The 21,008-nt window shown below is 36.3% G+C and overlaps 1 protein-coding gene across 3 annotated transcripts in view; it reads left to right on the top strand.

The window, feature by feature from the left end:
* LOC106873990 (beta-1,3-galactosyl-O-glycosyl-glycoprotein beta-1,6-N-acetylglucosaminyltransferase) overlaps positions 1–21,008 on the top strand; it is a 242,758-nt gene that overhangs the window by 186,412 nt on the left and 35,338 nt on the right. For all 3 annotated transcript variants that reach the window (XM_052967795.2, XM_089352264.1, XM_089352265.1), the window contains exon 2: positions 3,981–4,959. In XM_052967795.2, the coding sequence (XP_052823755.1) occupies positions 3,983–4,959 (977 nt within the window). In that variant the 5' untranslated portion in view covers positions 3,981–3,982. The remainder of the gene's footprint in view (positions 1–3,980; positions 4,960–21,008) is intronic.

The raw sequence follows: 21,008 nt of genomic DNA on the forward strand, positions 1-21,008 counted from the left end.
TATTCTGATATATATATATTCTTATATATATATATATATATATATATATATATATATATATATATATATATATATATATATATATATATATATATATATATATATATATATATATATATATATATATATATATATATATATATATATATATATAGGTATCTAAACAAAGCAAACGAATTTTAATATTACACTTTTACACTTTTACTTATTTTAGTCATTGGAACTTCAATCATTGTGGAGCACCGCTTAGAGGGTGTTAGGTCAATTATATCCACACAATTGTGAAATGGCTCTGTTGGCCTACACCACAGCCTTAAGATAATGGTTATTTTAGACATCTGCTGCATGCATCTGAAAATAGAGCTTCGCGTATAAAATGCTTTCAGTATCTAACTCCCACCTAACTGAACGTAATTAATGCAATTACCGGGCAATGGGATATTACATTCTCTTGAATCTATAAGCGTTTTTGATGTAACAGCCCTGTGCTGCAAAATTTATCAGGTCAGTACAGAAGTTTCTTGAGGAAATATTGTCTACTACATACCCGTACATTTTTTAATTCCTCACACAGGACAAAGCGTAGTTTCTGTTATCCTAAGTAGACCTCAGCAAGATTTGAACTCAGAGTTCAAAGAACCAGAACAAATATTGTAAGTCATCGCGTTCGATGCCCTATCGATTTCATCTGTCTGCCACACTTAATGGTAAAGACCCTTTTCTGTCATGAATGGCCATGGGATTGCACCTAGAAAGTTACCCTCCAAGGCACATGTTCGGGGAAAGTTGCCAATGGAAGATCACCAGTAGCCCATGCATACCAGCCTTTCCTCTCCACAACACCAATGTTATCCAAACGGAAGGCAAAGGCTGATAAAACTTGGCTCTAGTGACGTCTTAACCTATGTCTACAGCTGAGTTGACTGGAGGAACGTGAAATAAATTTTTTTGCTCAAGAACACTACACACAGCCCCGTCCGGAAGTTGAACTCACGACCTCGTGTTTGTAGGCCCGACGATCTAACCACGGAGCCATGCGCTTTCATGCATCTGCCACATTATACTTCAGTTATCAGCTCTAGCGGAATTAAAGGCAAATTTTACTTCGGCGTGATTTGAATGAAAAACACCAAAAAGAGGAAAATATTCTGCAAGGCATTTCGTTCGCTGTTCTAACGACTCAGCGAGTTTAACACTTTGAAAGTCTATAGAGGTGATCACACTGAAAATAAGCATCATATTTGGTTTAATGTTTGAATTTGCACTTAAAGAAGACACGAGAAATGATTTTATAAGATTTTAAGAAAAAAGTTAATACAGAAAATTTTACATGAATTACTTTCTTTCGTTCATAATCTTAATATCCCTGCTGCATCTAGGGTAGGTGAAGTTAATGTTAAAGAATCAATGAATACTAGCGGGACCCGTGAATATTTCCCGTAATTAATGGTAAACCTATTGGGTAATGTCTGAAAACTTTATCTAAAAATCCTGAAAACGTAGCCTGTGTTGTGTCTGTATGGAAAAATAGTCACTCATTTGTTATTCATTGATAACTGAAAGAAACTGGAATACGATGATTAGTTAATGCACTTTATATATACACTTTATATACTTTATGCACAATTTTAAAGGCGCAATTTTATAGACAGCACTCTTAAAATAAACATTCACTCTTATTTTTCTTTTTTTACAATAAAAAAATTGCCCTCCATATGATACAACCTTTAGTTAAATTGTGCATATCTGCCACGTAAATAAGCGTGAATATTTTATGGAATTGCACTCATGTGCATACATTAAGTGATAGGTGATATAAAAAAAATCAGTTCAGTTAAAAAACATACACTTTCGCTATTCACTCACCACCACCACCACCACCACCACCACCATCTTTCTTTCTCCTCCTCCCCCCTTCTATCTCTCGAACTTTTACTTCACCATCAGAACATCACCCCTCTGCTCAAATTATATTTTTAACTCTCCTCCTCTACATCACTACCTTAAACTAACTTTTTTAACTACAATCAATATTACTTTCCCCCTACCACGCGTCATGGACGCTTCTCTCTCCCCTTTTCTCTTACTTTCCGCCTTTTACTTTCGTCCTCGTTTTCTCTCACTCTCTTTCTGTTTCACTCTTCACCTTATCCTCTCTCTCTCTCTTTTCTTTCTCCCTCTTGTACTCTCTTTCCCCTCAACTAATCACATGAAAGCAATACAATTACATTCCTTCTACCTCACGTCATGGACGCTTCACTCTCCTTTTTCTCTCTCCCACTTTTCTTTCTCCCTCTTCTCTAATCACGTGAATTACGAAGGTTTCTGCTTCGTGGATGCCACGTCTTCTGATACTTGGTCAAAAGCACACCACGTTGATCACATTACGGCAAAATCTGACATCGTTTAAGGCAGATTCAGCTGGTATCCTTGAACGTTTCATCGGCCAGGATGAGTGCTGGCTTCATCACTTTGAGATAGAAACAATGAGACAATCCATGCAGTGGAAACACCCTTCTACACCCGATTCCAGTGGAGACCAAGGTCGTAAGGATGTAAAAGGCGTTGTGCTTATAGACTATCTTCAAAAAGGCCTCACCATCAATGGAGAGTACTACGCTAACTTGCAGAGACAGCGACGAAAGGCTATGAAAACAAAACGTTCAAGAAAACTGTTTCTTCAGAACAATGCTTCAGCACACAAGTGGTTGATTTCAATGGCAGCTGTGCATGTGAGTGGCTGTGGCTTTGAACTTGTTGATCACTCTCTCTATTCTTCTGATTTGTCCCCATCTGACTATTATTTGTTCCCCAATATGAAAACATGAAAACACACTTGACTGGGAACCAGTATCATAATGATGATGACGTCATATCTGTTGTTGAGGATTTTGACCAACAGGTATTCAAGCACTGCAACATAGATGGAAAAAGTGTGTGAACGACTAGAGGGACTATATCGAAAAATAGACGTCATCTGGTGACATTCCACGAGAGTATCTTGATCAGCCTATGAATGTTTAGTAAACCTTTGTATAATCAAAGAAAGATAATTTATCTAGGAAAGACTTAAGTATATGAAACAACTTTTCTTGAAAGATTTCTTCCCAAAAATATCCAACAGACGAGTCAGCGTTTAAAAATTCTTTGCTATTAACCTCCAATCTCCACAATGTACTGCCATCGTCATTACTATTTCTTGAAGTTTCCTTCACATTTCAAAATGAAAATAGTAATCCAGAGAGCCTCCATTTCTTGATATGTATCACAGTTTAATTGTTACTTGCATCTATTCCTTTTCGAAGCAGTAGTGGTGAACTTTCTTCCGAAAAATCAATATTACTGTAACTGTCGTTAGTATTCCGGGCAAAATGCTTAGCGGCATTTTGTCCGTCTTCACGTTCTGAGTTCAAATTCCGCCGAGGTCGTCTTTGCCTTTCATCTTTTCGAGATCGATGAAATAGCTATGAGTTGAGCACTGAGGTCGACATAATCGACTTACCCCTCTCCCGAAATTGCTGGCATTGTGCCAAAATTTGAAACCAATATTACTGTAACTGTATCCTAATGTGTTCTAACTAAATTCTACACTGAACTACAGTGTTTTTTAAAAGCAGGATAAGGTGGTTAGGCGTTGGGTAAACTATACTAATCTAACTATTCCAGACATGCTGGATTAGGAAGGGCCGATAGTATCTGCTTTACGTCGATAATGTTGAAATTGTCATCCAATGCAAATGTCATTTAGAATGACTTCCTATTTTTGATCAATAGACATTAGCTTTTTCTTCATAATATGAGAACTGAACAATTGTTATGAATTATATTCGTACTTTGTAATTGAAATCTGTGTTAATCATTGCTTTAATTTGCAGAGAATGATAAAATGATAGGCATGTATATTATTCAATGTTGTCTCAACAATTATGTATCTATTGCCACACTCTATTATATGCATTCATTTTTTTTTTTTTTTTTAGTTATGCATTGCTGCTGCAAAATGAGGAGCAGATATTCTTTGAAGAAGGCGTTCTTAAGTGTGCTTACCATGTGCTTCATCATGTGCTTCATCATGTACCTTTTTCAATTGCAATTCAGAAATGTAATCAATAGTGAACAAGATCACGCATTGATGTCGCATTTTAATTTACCCGGGAAAAGAGTTTACCCCGCTACTGTTTCGAATACAAAATTGATTGTATCCAATGAACGTTCTGCAATAAAAACTGATAGTTTTAAAAGCAAATTTAGCGTAGAGAACAGTACTGTAAAACAGCAGCAAATGTCAAAAGTTCCTGGGGTGAAATTACTTACAAAAACTCCTAATACAAATACGTTTTTCATCAATAACCAAACTTATTTAAAGTGGTTGTTTGAAAATAAAATTTTCATGACAAAAATTGATTGTTCAAAAGTGGCACTTGGTAATATCAATGAATTGAATAAGAGTATTGAACTTCAAACCGCAATAAAGTATGTTGATTTGCCGGATTCCTACTTTATAAATTTGACTCAAGATTGTAATAATTTCAGGCAAAACATGGGTTACATAACCAGTCATATGACAAAAGAAGAGTTACATTTTCCTTTGGCTTATAGCATTTTAATGTATAAAGACATTGAACAAGTTGAAAGACTCTTAAGAGCTATTTACCGTCCACAAAATTTTTATTGCATAAATGTAGATGGAAAAAGTAGAAATAGCACTTTAAAAGCAATGAAAGCAATTGCAAAATGTTTTCCAAATGTTCATATTCTTTCCCCTTCAATTGTTGTACGTTGGGGAGAATACTCAGTTTTGGAACCGGAACTTCTGTGCATGAAACACCTTTTAGTCTACAAATGGAAATATTTCATTAATCTCACTGGACAAGAGTTTCCATTGAAGACCAATTATGAACTTGTTCGGATTCTCAAAGCATACAATGGTGCAAATGACGTAGAGGGCACACAAAAAAGGTAAGGTTGACAAGTAGCCTGTTTTCATTTTTACAACTGTGGAACGCCATTTCTTCGTATTAAATCTCATAAAAACGAGAAAGCTAAACCTCATATCCCACATGCTAATCTCTCCGATGGATATAAGCATTTATCCCTACGTCACCAAGATACCATTTTAATTGTATTCTAATCAAGTCATCATCAAAAACTGAGAAGAAAATAATTAAGAAACAGTGTAGACTATTTTCCTCCTACACAGGGAAAAGTTATTCATAGATTTCATAGATTTAACTGCAACATCCTAATATACAAAAGTGTGAGTAAGTGTGTGCGAAAATGAAAATCTATTTAGAATAGTTTTCCATTTACTTTTTACTGGCTTGAATCATTATACTGTGGTTAGGTTGGGATTCTACCTTTAAAAATAAAATTGGGTAGATCCGTGTCGATACTTATCACCATCGGACCGGAGAAAGATAGAGTGAATCTGGGTGCGATTTGTACATAGAACAGAACCTAGCCAAATGCCACCAGTTAAGAGCCGTCTCTCCGGGCGTTTACAGTTTCTCTCCACTGTTCCATATAACTTAAAGCAATACTGCCCGATAGGCATAGCACATGAGGTGAGGGAGGTGACCAAATGTCTTAGCGTATAAAATATATTCCAGAGTATTGCTGGAATTTCATCTACCGACTCTAAAAAGATGACAAAGACTAAATAGATATATACAGGTGAAATAGAATTTGAACAATGTAATTTCGCATTGGTTAAACGATAAAATCTGGTTTGAAATACTGTTGTTTTGTCCATTTCTATCGCCTTGCAAACGCAACATAAAACTGATAAAGTGAAGAATGTTGTATGATGTAACTTTCATACTCTCATACTCATTTTGTAACTAACACAGTCGTGTTCTCACGGCGGAAAGTTTTTTTTTTAATTATTAAGTAAAAAACGTAGTGTTTAATTTGGTTTTTTTTATGTTTGAGGTGAAGAAGGAGGAGGAGGAGAAGTGCGTTGGGAAATGTACACGTACAAACCCGCTCCCCATACATATATACATGAAGAGAAAAAGAATGGATTGGCAAATATATTATTTTGACTGTGTTAATATATACAAAAAGGCACAGGTGTGGCCGTATGGTAATAAGTTTGCTTCCCAACCACATGGCTCCGGGGTTCAGTCCCACTGTGTGACACCTTGGGAAAGCGTTTTCTACAATGGCCTCAGGCCGACCAAAGCTTTTTGAGTGTATTTAGTAGACGGAAACTGAATGAAGACTTTTGTATGCATGTGTGTGTTTGCGTGCGTGGTGTGTGTGTGTATGTATGTGTGTCCATCATTGCTTGACAACCGGTGTTGGTGTGTTTACATCACCGTAAGATTAGCGGTTCGGCACGGAGACCGATAGAATAAGAACTAGATTTAGAAATAAGTCCTAAAGACGGAAAGAAGAGCATCAGAAACTGACGCGGATTCTCCAAATCCAATCTATTAGCGGCACAGTGAAGATTTGCGAGACATTCTAAAAATTCTCCATCTGAGATTCTTATGGGAATAGAATTGGGAGTATGAATCGACAGTACATGCAACACACCAACTCAACCACATATTTACAAACACCGGGGGATCTTTTAACTCAAAAATGTCTTGTTGCTTTGTTAGCGACCGGCTTGAACTCTCTCAGGAACTTAAATTAAGCTCAAAGAAAAACATACATACATACATACATATATACACGCATACATACATACATACACGCATACATACATACATACATACATGCATACATGCATACATACATACATACATGCATACATGCATACATATAGTATGGGCGCATTGCCCCGCGCGGTTTGAGCAGCGGACTCGCGGTCGTAGGATCACTGTTTCGATTCCCAGACTGGGCGTTGTGAGTGTTTATTGAGCGAAAACACCTCAAGCTCCACGCGGCTCCGGCAGGTGGTGGCGGCGAACCCTGCTGTACACTTTCACCACAGTTTTCTCTCACTCTTTATTCCTGTTTCTGTTGTACCTGTATTTCAAAGGGTCAGCCTTCTCACTCTCTGTGTCACGCTGAATCTCCCCGAGACCTACGTTAAGGGTACTCGTGTCTTTGGAGTGCTCAGCCACTTGTACGTTAATTGCACGAGTAGGCTGTTCCGTTGACTGGATCAACTGGAACCCTCGCCATCGTAACCGACGGAGTGTCATGATATATATCCACTACAGGTATATATATATACAACAACAAGAATAATAATAATAATAATAATAATAATAATAATAATAATAATAATAATAATAATAATAATAATAATAATAATAATAATAGGGGATAGATTCCAAAACCTACAGGGAAAAATTCAATTTAGCAATACTAAATCAAATTTCCCAATATAAAATATATGTATATAATTTAAAGAAAAACCCGATTAAACAATTCAACAAAATCAATAAAATACAAAAAAGAATAAGTAGTTATTCTTTTTGTATTTTATTGATTTTTTTTTAAATAAGGTTTTTGTGATATATTTGTTTTCTGGGGGGTGTGAGTTTAATTCTTCTTTGTTAAATTATTTAATGGTGGTTTTTCTTTAAATCATATACATATAAATATAAATATACATATATATATAAATTTAAAGAATGGAGTAAACGCATGTTATAACTGCATACTTTTATTCCGACATATGTTTCGAGAATTACAATTTATGCGATCCATAGGAATCGGCGATGTTAAAAATGTAAACTTCTCCTCAGGGAAATGTATATATGTATATATGCTTGATTGGATGCATGTATATTTTTGTGCACAGATATATTTATGCAATTTTTTATATATATATTCATATATGAGTGTATTTTTGAATATGTATGTGTATATATATATATATATATATATATATATATATATATATATATATATATATGTATGTATGTGTGTATGTGTGTGTATATATGTATATATATATATATATATATATATATATATATATATATATATATATATATATGTATATATATATATATATATATATATATATATATATGTATTTTTATATATTTATGTGTGGTTGAGCGTTTATGTATGCATGTTTGTATATGTATGTGTATGTATGTGTGTATATATATGTGTATGTATGCATGTATATATATGTGTGTGTGTGTATATGTGTGTGTATGTATATATGTGTATGTATTTATATATATGTATATATATATGTATGTATATGTGTATATATATATATATTTATGTACGTAGATGCATATATATGTGTATGTGTGTGTATGTATGTATTTATGTATATATGCGTATGGATTTGTATATATGTGTATATGTGTGTGTATATATGTATATATATATATATATATGTATATATATATGTGTATATATTGATATATGTATATATATGTGTGTAGGTATGTATATATGTGTGTGTTTTACGTAGGTGTGTATATAGATATGCATATGTATTTATTGGAGTATATGTGCGTTTGTTTGTATATATATGCGCATACACATAAGTATAAATGATTATATACATTCATCCCAATATTTTCATAGAAACACAGGATTAACCCCATTTATAATGCCTTTTTATTACATAACATTCCTCTCCAAAATTTTTTTAGTGTATTTATATCATCCTATCTACTCCCAACTCTACACTCTGAATTTTCCTTCTCTTTTTTTTTTTTTTTTCTTGTCCAACGTACTATCTGGTAGCGTCCTAATCTCCAACGGTTTTTTCAAATGAATTACGTTATAACCCTATCCAGCTATAGTTCTCATACTCGGTTATAATGTCTTACGTTTAAGCTGGTTCCAATACATTTCCCTGAGGAGAAGTTTACATTTTTAACATCGCCGATTCCTATGGATCGCATAAATTGTAATTCTTCGAAACATATGTCGGAATAAAAGTATGCAGTTATAACATGCGTTTACTCCATTCTTTAAATTTATATATACTCAAATACCCAACATATCATGGAGTTTCTGCCTCACAAACAGGAGTTACACCACAGTTATTTTGTGATCTTTGCTACCCTGGTATCTATTAACCCATTTATTTTATCCGAATTATTTTTAATAGGAGAAAATAAATACATATAATTAAATATACATATATATATATATATATATATATATATATATATATATATATATATATATATATATATATATATAAAAAACTTAGTTGGAGACGGATGCGTGGCGTTCGATCATATAATAACATAAATAATATATAATTTTGTTTGTTCTTGATTTACTGTCTTTTACTGTCTTGTTCTCACTGTCCTGTTCTTGTTTACACTTTCACCCTCCGCAAAAAATTCCAAATTTTATTTTATTTGCTTTGCGGGAAGGACTGTTCCAACGAAGTCGCGTATTGTCCTTGCCTTCGAAACGCGGAGTAGATGGAACAGGGACAACTGAAGAAGGGAAATATTCTTTATGTTACATGTCTTGTATCTCTGTTTGTTTGTTGTTTTTTTTGTTGTTCGAAAAAAAGTTCGTTTTCTGTTTTTGTCTTTATGTTTCCATTTCTCATTGTGTTTAACGTTTTTGTGATATCCTGTACCTACATATGCATGTATGTATACATAGAGACGTAGGTATGTACACATATGTATGGATATATGCATATAATTATATATTAATTATGTTATTATTATTATTATTATTATTATTATTATTATTATTATTATTATTATTATTATTATCACACACACACACACACACACACACACACACACACACACACATATATATATATATATATATATATATATATATATATATATTACTCAAAGAAATTCCAACTTTGTCACGTTTTATTTACAATCTTATAATAATATAATATAATATGATATAACATAATATAATGAAATGATAGTATATTAAATGTCCATTCTGATTGAACTAGTACTTTCATGCATTAAACTATGCAATCTTCAGGTTCATATAGTAGTGGTGACAGTTATGTTTTACAATTTTTAACAGTGGTGAGGTGGTTAAACTGTGTGCTTTAAATACTTTTGTATAGGCTACAGAATGTTAATATTTTGCAGATTGTATTCTGACCAATCAGTGTGTGATTTTACTAAATTACTTAAGTTGATTGGAGTTTGGTTTAGACGTCATGGTTTGTTGAGCATGTCAAGAGACCTGTATTTTGACCCTGACCAAAGCAGTAATTGTTGGGCTATCTTTAGAAATGTTGTAAGCAATATTTCCCAGGAATTTTTACATTTCAGTTATCATCATCATCATTAGCATTTCCTTTATTATTGTTGTCGTTGTTGTTATTGTTGTTGTTGTTTGTGATGGCAATCATGCATGACATATTTTGTATTCTTTTTTTACTGGTTTCAGTCACTTGACTGCGGCCATACTGGACACCGCCTTTAGTCGAGCTAATCGACCCCAGGAGTTATTCTTTCTAAGCCTAGTACTTATTCTATTGGGCCCTTTTGCCGAACCGTTAAGTTACGGGGGGCGTAAACACACCAGCACCTGTTGTCAAGCGATGGTGGGGTACAAACACAGACACACACAAAAATATATATATACATTATATATATACATTATATATATATATATATATATATATATATATATATATATATATATATATATATATATATATACTCCTTTACTTGTTTCAGTCATTTGACTGTAGCCATGCTGGAGCACCGCCTTTAGTCGAGCTAATCGACCCCAGGACTTATTCTTTGTAAGCCTAATACTTATTCTATCGGTGTCTTTTGCCGAACCGCTAAGTTGCGGGGACCTAAACACACCAGCATCGATTGTCAAGCGATGTTGGGGGGACAAACACAGACACACAAACATACAGACGCACATACATACATACATATACATATATATATATATATATATATATATATATATATATATATATATATATATATATATATATATATATATACGACGAGCTTCTTTCAGTTTCCGTCTATCAAATACACTCACAAGGCTTTGGTCGGCCCGAGGCTATAGTAAAAGACACTTGTCCAAGGTGCCAAAAAGTGGTACTGAACCCGGAACTATGTGGTTCGTAAGCAAGCTACTTACCAGGACGGGCTTCGTTCAGTTTCCGTCTATCAAATCCACTCACATTTGGTCGGCCTGAGGCTATAGTAGAAGACACTTGGCCAAGGTGCCACGCAGTGGGACTGAACCCAGAACCATACTGCGTTACATAGAGGGGACAAACAAAGACAAACAAACAAAGAAGCTACGGGCTCAACGCGGACATTAATGAATGTAGATGAGTACACAAGAAAGAATGAAAATGGGAGAGGCACCAGCGCCCGCCGACTGCTAACCCCTCTAAAACTTTGTTCAATACAAGTCGGTCAAATTTGTAAAACAAATTATCAACACAAATGTTCTTCCTCTTTATATGAGGCAACAAACCTCTTATAAATGTTCATATAATTCACTGGGACTTTTAGCCTCCCCATATCTGCAACCTCTTTTCACTAACGCCCACGTCCTCTCTAGGCACTCCTCGAGTGGCGTGTCGGCATTGCCCGGCGTCGTGAAGAATATTTCTTTGAGATCAAAAAATTTCCGCGCTACGTCCCATGTTGTGACCTCCACAGCTATCTGCGGAGGCCACTCGGGATCCTGTATGCAGGCCTTGGCCTCTCCCCTAAGACTCTAGTCTAATTCTTTTTCTACCTCCCCCTCTCTAAAGAAGAAGACTAACGTTTCTTCTTCCTCCGGAGAAGGGAAAGACATTTCCACAGTCAGCGGCACAATTCCCACGGGCTGTGGTTCAACATTCGTTTGCACCTTTTTCTTTCTTTTCTTTTTCTTTTTTCCGGTGGGAGAGGAGGAGTCCTCCGGTTTACCCGTGGGACTCAATCCTTCTTCCACCTCTACATCTATTTGAGGTTTTGGTGGGCTATTATTAATGCCCGCCTTCCTCTTTCTACCTCTATCTGTTGGGGCTACCGCCTCCTCATTTTTTCCTTCCTGCCGAGCAGGACTACTTTCTCCAACGGGTGCCCGTTCCTGGGACACTTTGGTGTCCCGGCGGCAATCCTTCTTCAAATGGCCAGGCTCCAGACACCGGTGACACCTAGGTTGCCGGCCCTCAAGTATCATCGGATACCAGCAGCCAGCCATCTTTAGGAAGTCCGGAAATACAATATCTCCCACAGCTACCGGGGTCCATAGGGTCAAAGTTGCCTTTGACCCTTCCCAGTCAACCGCGGGAGCCACGTCTACATTTAGTAGCCTGGGTCCACTCTCTCCAAAGCCCCGCCGGATGGCCTCTGTGATCCATCCAGCTTCGGTACCTGGGGGAAGTCCGCATACCCAAGCTCTCACAATTTTTTTTTCCACAATAAGTGGGGAGGAACAAAATCTCCTCCCCCCTGTAGTGGTTGGCTGGCTGCAGTGCCAGCCTCTTCGGGGGGGTCAAAGAGCAACCCCACCGTTGCAAATTTGACTCCCTTTGAGACAAAAAAGTTCTTCGCTGGCAGACAAACCGCCAGCTCCTTCTCTATCGTTTCTTTGTTGAAAAGGGCAATGGCATTGCGTGACCTCGAATAGGTCCGCAAGACCACTGTCCTCTTCTCCGTCTCTCTCACCCACTGCTTGGGCGGTATAACATCCCACTCCAAGAGAGTGGCTTCACTGTTCACTTTTTTTTTTCATGAAGTTCGAAAAGTTCACAAATGAATAAATAGAATTCAAAAAAAAAAAAAAAAATTCACTCTATGGCAGGAGCGAACCCGCCTACCACAGAGAATGAACATACAATTTTGTTCGTAAACGAACAAACACAAAAAACCCGCCAAAGGCAAGCGAAAATGTCGCAATGCTGAACAAAAACCTGCTGAAAAAAATACACAACAAATTATTGCTCAGCTGAGCAACAAAACCGACTTACTTTGGCGAGTTCTTCAAATGTTCTTTGTTTTCATTAATTGGATGGAAACACAGCTGGCCCACATCCACTTCTGTTCACGGAAGCAAGCTTCTTATCACGCATCCACTCTTGCATAAGTTTGTCCAGAAAGAATGTTAAGCCAACATAAAAACATGATTCCCAGAGATAGGAAAATTTTGAGGTGACAACGAATAAAGATCTCGAATCGTCTTAGCAGGTCACTAAAGTATAGAGAAAAATTCCTATTTCAACAAAGCAATGCCCCATATTGAAACAACTGAAATACACACTCAAAAGGGAGATGGCAGAAAAAGGAACTTGGGCAGTAAAAAAATATAAAGACAAACTCTGAAGCCTTCTATTAATTTTCAAAAGAGTCTGCTTCAGTACGGTACAACATGAGGCTGCTGTTCGAAGAAAATAGCTCAATGACTGCAGACCGCCAAATAAATATTGAGTATGCAATATAAAAGTGTTTTCACATCTCCGTTGGAACAGTTACAAATAAATATAATGAATGAGTTCTTTAACACTACAGTTTCAATTACTTCTGAGCAATTGTGCAGTTGATAGGTTTTAGATAATTTTTGTGGTCTATAGTTACAATGGAATTTCTTTGATCATAATTCATAGTTGTTTTGGGTTTCAACGAGAAAAATTCAGACGTATTTTACAAAATAATAACTTTCTAAGGAAAAAAAGGCTGTATTTTTTATGCTGTTCTGGGTTATCAGTCAATGTTTCGTATACCATTCTCATACCATTCTCATACTAAAGCCGTCAGCTCAATTGGAACCACTTAAGTCAAGCCAATTACTAGGACCAAATACCCTTTTCTACACCAATCATTACTACTACTACTACTACTACTACTATCGGTCAGTGACAAATACAAATTGGTACAGATAAATGAAATAGTTCACTACCATTAAATTTATCTCCTCACCTATACATACACATACGCTCATGGAAGAATGTGACCTTTAGCATCATCATACGACATAGTTTGTTTTCCCTTTTTTCTTTGAGAATGATAAAAATAAATCTCTGCGCAAATTGCTCGGATTATAAATAATTAAATGTACTTTTATTTGACGCATCGATTTATCAACAATTTCTCGCCGATATATATACCGTGCGTATTATTACACACATGCGCACACACATGCACACAAACACATTCACATGTTATTAAAGTAATATAAGACGGTTAAGCCCGAAACCAATGAGTAATATTATGATCAAACCTATTATTCAGTGACTAAACTTCAGGTGGATGTATAATCCTTTCTCTCGCTCATACACACACACGTGTGCGCACACAGCATACACAGCACACACACGCACACACACACACACACACACACCACACACACACACACACACACACACACACACACACACACACACACACACACACACACACACACACAATTATATGTGAGTTGAGGAATATATTCAAAGCCTGAAACTGGAAGTTTCCAAGCTGAAGTTGAGACGTTTTCCCCTATAGCGACGACCAGCTAATTGGGGCAATCAAATGCTTTAAAGTAACGGAATACGAGTTTAGGATTTCTTCAGACGTGGTTACAGACAGTTAAATATTCATAGAACCGATCACCCGAGCAGCACCTCGTCTTGACAACAGTGTTTGCATACTATGCCGTATTAGGTGAGAGGAAATGCAATCGAAGTGGTCGAATGAGTTATTTAGCAGACGTGTGGTTCAGAAGCAAAAGGAAGTTCCGAGCTGAATGGGAATAACAACGGATCAGAATGTTTTGTAGATTTTTTTAAGCAGACTACTGGATACGCTGTTAAAATTGGATTAGTTATGAGATCCATTTGTAGAGATTGGAAATTTCGGAAGGTGGCGGTAGCGTGTCAAAGTGGCAGAACTTACGGGCAAATGCAGAGGAGCATATGTTTTGCTCTCAGTGATTGTGCTTAAGCCGTTGGATTGAGACAACCATAAATATGCAAGCTTTCAGATTATAACGCCAGAACACATGAAGAAGTAGTTACGATAGTAGTTAAGCAGTACTATTGCGATGAAAAATGTTTGTCCATTAACCAGAAGCTGCGTGCTTGCTTTCTGTGAGTAAACCCGGATAGTATAAAATCTCACACTTATAAATCTGGAGCTTCGTGAAATTGTAAGATATCACGGCTTCTTCATTATTATAATAATGGTTTCAAATTTTGCCACAAGGGCAGCCATTTTGGGGGAGGGGTTGAATCCATTACATCGACCCTAGAGTTTCACTGGTACTTAATTTATCGACCCCGAAAGGATGAAAGGCAAAGTTGACCTCGGCGGAATTTGAACGTCCAGCATGCTAACGATTCTGCCAGCTCACAACCTTCATAATAATAATAATAACAAATAATAATAATAATAATAATAATAATAATAATAATAATAATAATAATAATAATAATAATAAAGACAAACGCCGATGGGTATGATTTGAAAACAAGGTTGATTGATTTACTAGTAAAAAATATTTGTAAGAAGAACAGAAGGAGGTGTTATTATTGATAGTGTAGCTGTTGCTTTTGTTATTATTTGTATGCTGGTTATCTATAGTAGGTCGAGCGATTGCTTAGAACAGTTGTCCACAATCTTATTTTGTTTCGCAACTCTTATACAATTTTCAAAAATATCAGGTAACCATACCAACAAGTTTAGTGGAAAACTTTCAGCACCATGATCTTAATAAGATATTAAATGAAAGAAAAAGTGTTTCAGAGTGCGATAGTAAATTCCATAAACCTAATCATGTACTCCCGCTATCAGGATGGTATGAATATAGTAGCCAAAATACCCCTACAAGACAATCCTGATGATCTAGAAGCTAACACTATGGAGAGCATCCAGCAAATAGCTAGCTCCATCCAACGTAGTATTAAATTAACGATAGACTACCCTAACAAGCACCCCAACTATAAGTTACCTGTTTAGACACGGAACTCTGGCTAGAAACTAAGAATAGTAAGGTCCAGATCCTTCACTCCCATTATGTCAGACCCATGGCCTGTTAGTACCTTGTTCACAAGAACACAGTTATCGCGGACAACGCCATGTTCAACATTCTTGTAGCTGACTTGATGAGAGTGATGGGGAATGTGTCTCGCATGTGCGACACTATGAATTGGAAAGGCGTATACAACACTTCATCCACCGCCTGCAGTTCTCTGGCTACAACCAAAGGGACAAGATTAGAGTGTAGAAAGGAGCCAGGTCTAAGTACAACGCCATCATATCAGAATGATGCTAAGGGGATCTGCCAGCTGTACAGGAGTAAATCATGGAACAGCACAGAAAGGACCAGTAATAAGATAAATAAGGCCAACACTTGGTATGACAACAAGAAATACCAGAGTGTCGTGTTTGTTAATGGTACCCCTGGCGGCGAACAAGCACACCTTTTCAGAAAAAAAAACAAGTAAGGCTAATCTACGGATTAAAATAGTAGAAATGCCTGGTGTCCCTATAAAATCCCTGATCTGCTATACCCATCCTTTTGATAAGTCCCCCTGTACGGAGTACAATTTTGTAGTATGTAGGATGAACTCACGGGTTAACTGTATGGTTAGGAATGTAGTGTATAACTTACGATGTACTGAGGAATGGTGCAGAAACATGACAACTACCTACATTGGAGAGACTGCACGCATCATAGGAGAGAGTACAAGTGCACATTGGTGAGAGATGAAAGAAGGGAAAACTCGTCAGTGCTCTACTAACATGCCCAGGCAGAATATGGAGGCTCGATTAATAGCATAGCGGTTAAAGTGCTATCGACACATAGAACTGACACGACACGTAGACAGATTACAGAGGCTACACACATAACAGTAAACTGACCGGGCCTAAATAGAGAACACGAATGGAACAGTAACACTCACCACCACCCCACACCATATGACTAAAGACAGTAGGGATGAGAAGAGAGAGAGTGAAAAGAGAAGAAAAAAAACGTAAATAATACACAGAAACATACAGGGTAATACACACATAATAGACATATAAGCACTTACCGGTGATACTTATGAGAAATAGAGATAGTTGTAAATAAAAAAGTAAATAAATATATATATAAATAGATAAATAAATAAATATATAAATATATCTGTCATACCTGTGATAAATGTAAGACAGAGATAGATAGAATAAATAACTAAAACTATATAAAGAGCATGGATACATACGAAGCGAAGCCACACACACACAAACACTCGCACATTACACTTCATGGACGGCCAAAACGATGTCAGCAACACAACTAATACGGTTAGCAACAGCGGTGTTGTCAACGATGGCAATAACAACAGCAACTACCACGATGACAACATCGTGGGTGAACATACAACACAGAGGCATACAGGAACTGTATCGTATTTTTTTCGGGTCTTAGGACAGCAGCAGCACAGTAGGGTGAGAGGATGGGGCTGAGGGGAAGACCACACTGCTGCTAAAAACTACGACACACACGCAAGCATACACATACATACACACACACACACACACACACACACACAAATACACACAAACAAGGACACAAACGCATGCGCACCTAAGGATACACATCTTAGAAGAACAGAATGGAGTAAGTGGAGCAAGAACACACATGTAAACGAAAAGTGTCACTGAAGAGGCCACGGATGTGTGACGAAATATTTCCAGACAATGGACAGGCGTTAAAATAATAAAATAACAGTAAGTGAAGAAAAATATATACACATAGTGCGCGTGTTTATTTGGCAAAAAAAAAAATGACCATTGCGAAAAACAACAACAACACACACACATACATACGTATATATATATATATATATATATATATATATATATATATATATATTAGCAGAAGCAATCGGCGTTAATCGGGAATGAAATTGTTGCTTAAATATTGGAAGAAAAAAGCAAAGTGTTATATAGGCATTTGTTATTCTAAATTCCATTTATTCTTCAATTGGGATACAATTTATTCTCCAAATGGGAAATCAATTCGGAACTCATAATGCAAAAAATAATAATACTAATAAAATGCGAAAATACAAAATTTACCACTTTTATGAAGGGAGATAAATTCTATCACATGTTGTTGAAGTATATTATGTAAGAGCTTCTGAGTAAACAACATTCTTTGTTTTCTGGTTTGGAGCATAGACAAATATGTCTTACAAACTACCAGCCCTGGAGTAACCAACATAAACTTAACCATGAGAAAAGCAAGGCTCAATTAAGTGCAAGCCGGTAGATTTGAAAGTCTGACCTTGAGCTTCATTAATAGACATTGCGAAGCAAAGTCGCACTGAGAATTGTGTTTGTTTGAATTCAAAGTACATGTCTGTTGGTTTGATTGGAATTCTTGGAATGAAAACCTCTTCCCTAGACGCACATCCAGTGATGATGGTAGCTTCTATCATATTAGTTGATAATGTTTTTACAGTCAACCTTGTCTCATGGCATAATTTAGGAAAATCTAAATTTTTTAGAAGCATTATTAGGACTCCTACTTTAAGAAAAAGTTTATGTGGAGGAGTTCCTGGTGGCTCAAGAGAGTTAAGGAACTCTGTTGGGTAATGATAACCCACGTTTTGTATAGATAGCCCTCTGACCATTCTCTAAATGGACACTCAGATGAATGGTGCCTCTCATGAATTGTAAAATTTTAAAAATTTTAAAATCTCCTGACTGCCATTCTGCATAAGAATGTATGTTGCAGCATCTAAACCTTTGTTTATATATTTGCAAACATACTTAATAAAGTTAACAGAGTTGCAGAATACAACACTGACTCTGGCTACCTGCACTAGTCTATGCTTCACTGTAGAACACTGATCATCTATATCTACCCCGTCTCCTCTTGTAGAGAGTGAGAACATTGTTCTTAGAAATTTTTTGAAAATTAAAACGGGGATTAAATGAAAATAATAAGTAGAAGTTACGTGAATATCTTCATAAGAGTGACCGAAATAAATGGCGATTGTGGAACACCGCACGCACGTACGCACGCACACATACATTCAGAATCCAACATAAGATGAAATGGACGTCTGTGTGTGTGTGTGTGTGTGTGTGTGTGTGTGTGTGTGTGTGTGTGTGTGTGTGTGTGTGTGTATGTGTGTGTGAGAGAGAGATAGAGAGAAAGTGAAGTGGTGCATTGTCATGTATACGTACATAGAGAAATGAATATGCATACATCTTTTTTGCATGTATGTGTGTGTGTTTGCGTGTATGAGAGAGACAGAAAATGCCAATTAGACACCACTCTCTCTCTATTTCTCTCTCTATCTCTCTCTCTCTTCTCTCTCTCTCTCTCTCTCTCTCTCTCTTTCTCTCTCTCTCTCTCTCTTTCTCTCTCTCTCTCTCTCTTTCTCTCTCTCTCTCTCTCTCTGTATTTCACACACATACACGCACACACACATACATACAAAAAAGATGTACGCATATGTATTTATGTATGTCCGTATACATGACAACACACCCCTTCTCTCGCTCGCTTATACACACACACACACACACACACACACACACACACATAAATGTATATAAACGTACATATAAAAACGCACGTGTGACTGAGTGACTGACTACAAACACGTAGAGCTGAACACAACGCGCAGGGGTCAAATTACTCATGCATCTCAAGTATGGAAGCAATTCGCCCAGCCGTTTTCGCGTGGAAAGCGAATACACACATACACATACACATACAGGTCTATTTTATATAAGAAGATATGTAATAAATAATTTGGACAAATGCGTATAATTCGATTTGAGTGTTTAAATGTTGAGTAGAGCACCGGCACAGTTTAGGCTACCTGTTGTCACCCACAGTCGTGGCACACTTCCGTTGGATCTACTTTATAACTCCGCAGTGTCAGTTAGGGCAATAGTATTAATTAATAGTAGATGTATTTCGCATTAGACTTTTATTAGGTACAACATATGTTTCGACCCATTAGTCTAGGTCTCCTCAGGTACAATGATAAATAAGTCTCACTAGAGATTTTTAGTGTCGGCTGGCTTGTTGTTATATGCCCATCAAGTTCTGAAATGAATAAAAACAAATAATATATTATAGAAACGCAAAATATTCAAATACGAACGTAGAAATTATGCGTTCCAGTTTAGATAGAATAACCTAATCAGCTTTCGCTGTCATAACTGTTTAGAGGGAAAAGGAAGTAGAAAGAGAAAGGAAGAATAATACTTAGACAACTAGCTTCAAGCTCGTGCATATACACACGCACATACATATACATATCCGTACATACATACATACATACATACTTACATACATACATACATACATACATACATACATACATGCATGCATACATACATACATACATACAGACAGACAGACAGACATGCATGCATACATACATACATAAATACATACAGACAGACAGACAGACATACACACATACATATATATATGGAATATACGAGAATTTATTATTAATCACGACAATTGTTTCGATAGATTTAGCATCGATTCCTCTTGGGTGGGACACTGAACAACTAGTTAGGAAAACATTTGTCCAAAGCAACAAAAAATTTTCTAAAGAAATTTTTCCTATGCCATTCTAACAGTACTTTGCTACTTCTGTCCAGAAAAAAATATGGCGTCATCCCTATAGAGATCCCCTGTTACTTCCGGAAAGGAAGACTGGATTAATGAAAGGATATATATATATATATATATATATATATATATATATATATATATGTGTGTGTGTGTGTGTGTGTGTGACCTGTGCAGAGTCATATGACCCCATTGCTACATCAAAAGCATTCGCCCTATCTAATCTACTCCGTAATTTACCATCAAAAGTAATTTACCATCAAAAGTAATTTACCATCATTAAGTGGCTCGCTCAGGAAGTATAATTTCTATTTCGCGTCGGGACAAATCGGAATTTCTCATGCTATAAATCAGGACGATCAGGTTGATAGTGGCATAATAGCTCTCTATATCTAGTTCCAAGAATTTACTACTCTTACTAATTCTTTGAAGCTTAAGCCATCCAACCACCTCTTGGGTATCAGACCAGAGAGCTAATCAAATTTTAGACTTAAGGGCAGGTATTATCCTATCAGTGATCTTTTACT

This window comes from Octopus bimaculoides, chromosome 5 (assembly GCF_046866305.1).
Source record: "Octopus bimaculoides isolate indiv1 chromosome 5, ASM4686630v1, whole genome shotgun sequence".
NCBI classification, from domain to species: domain Eukaryota; kingdom Metazoa; phylum Mollusca; class Cephalopoda; order Octopoda; family Octopodidae; genus Octopus; species Octopus bimaculoides.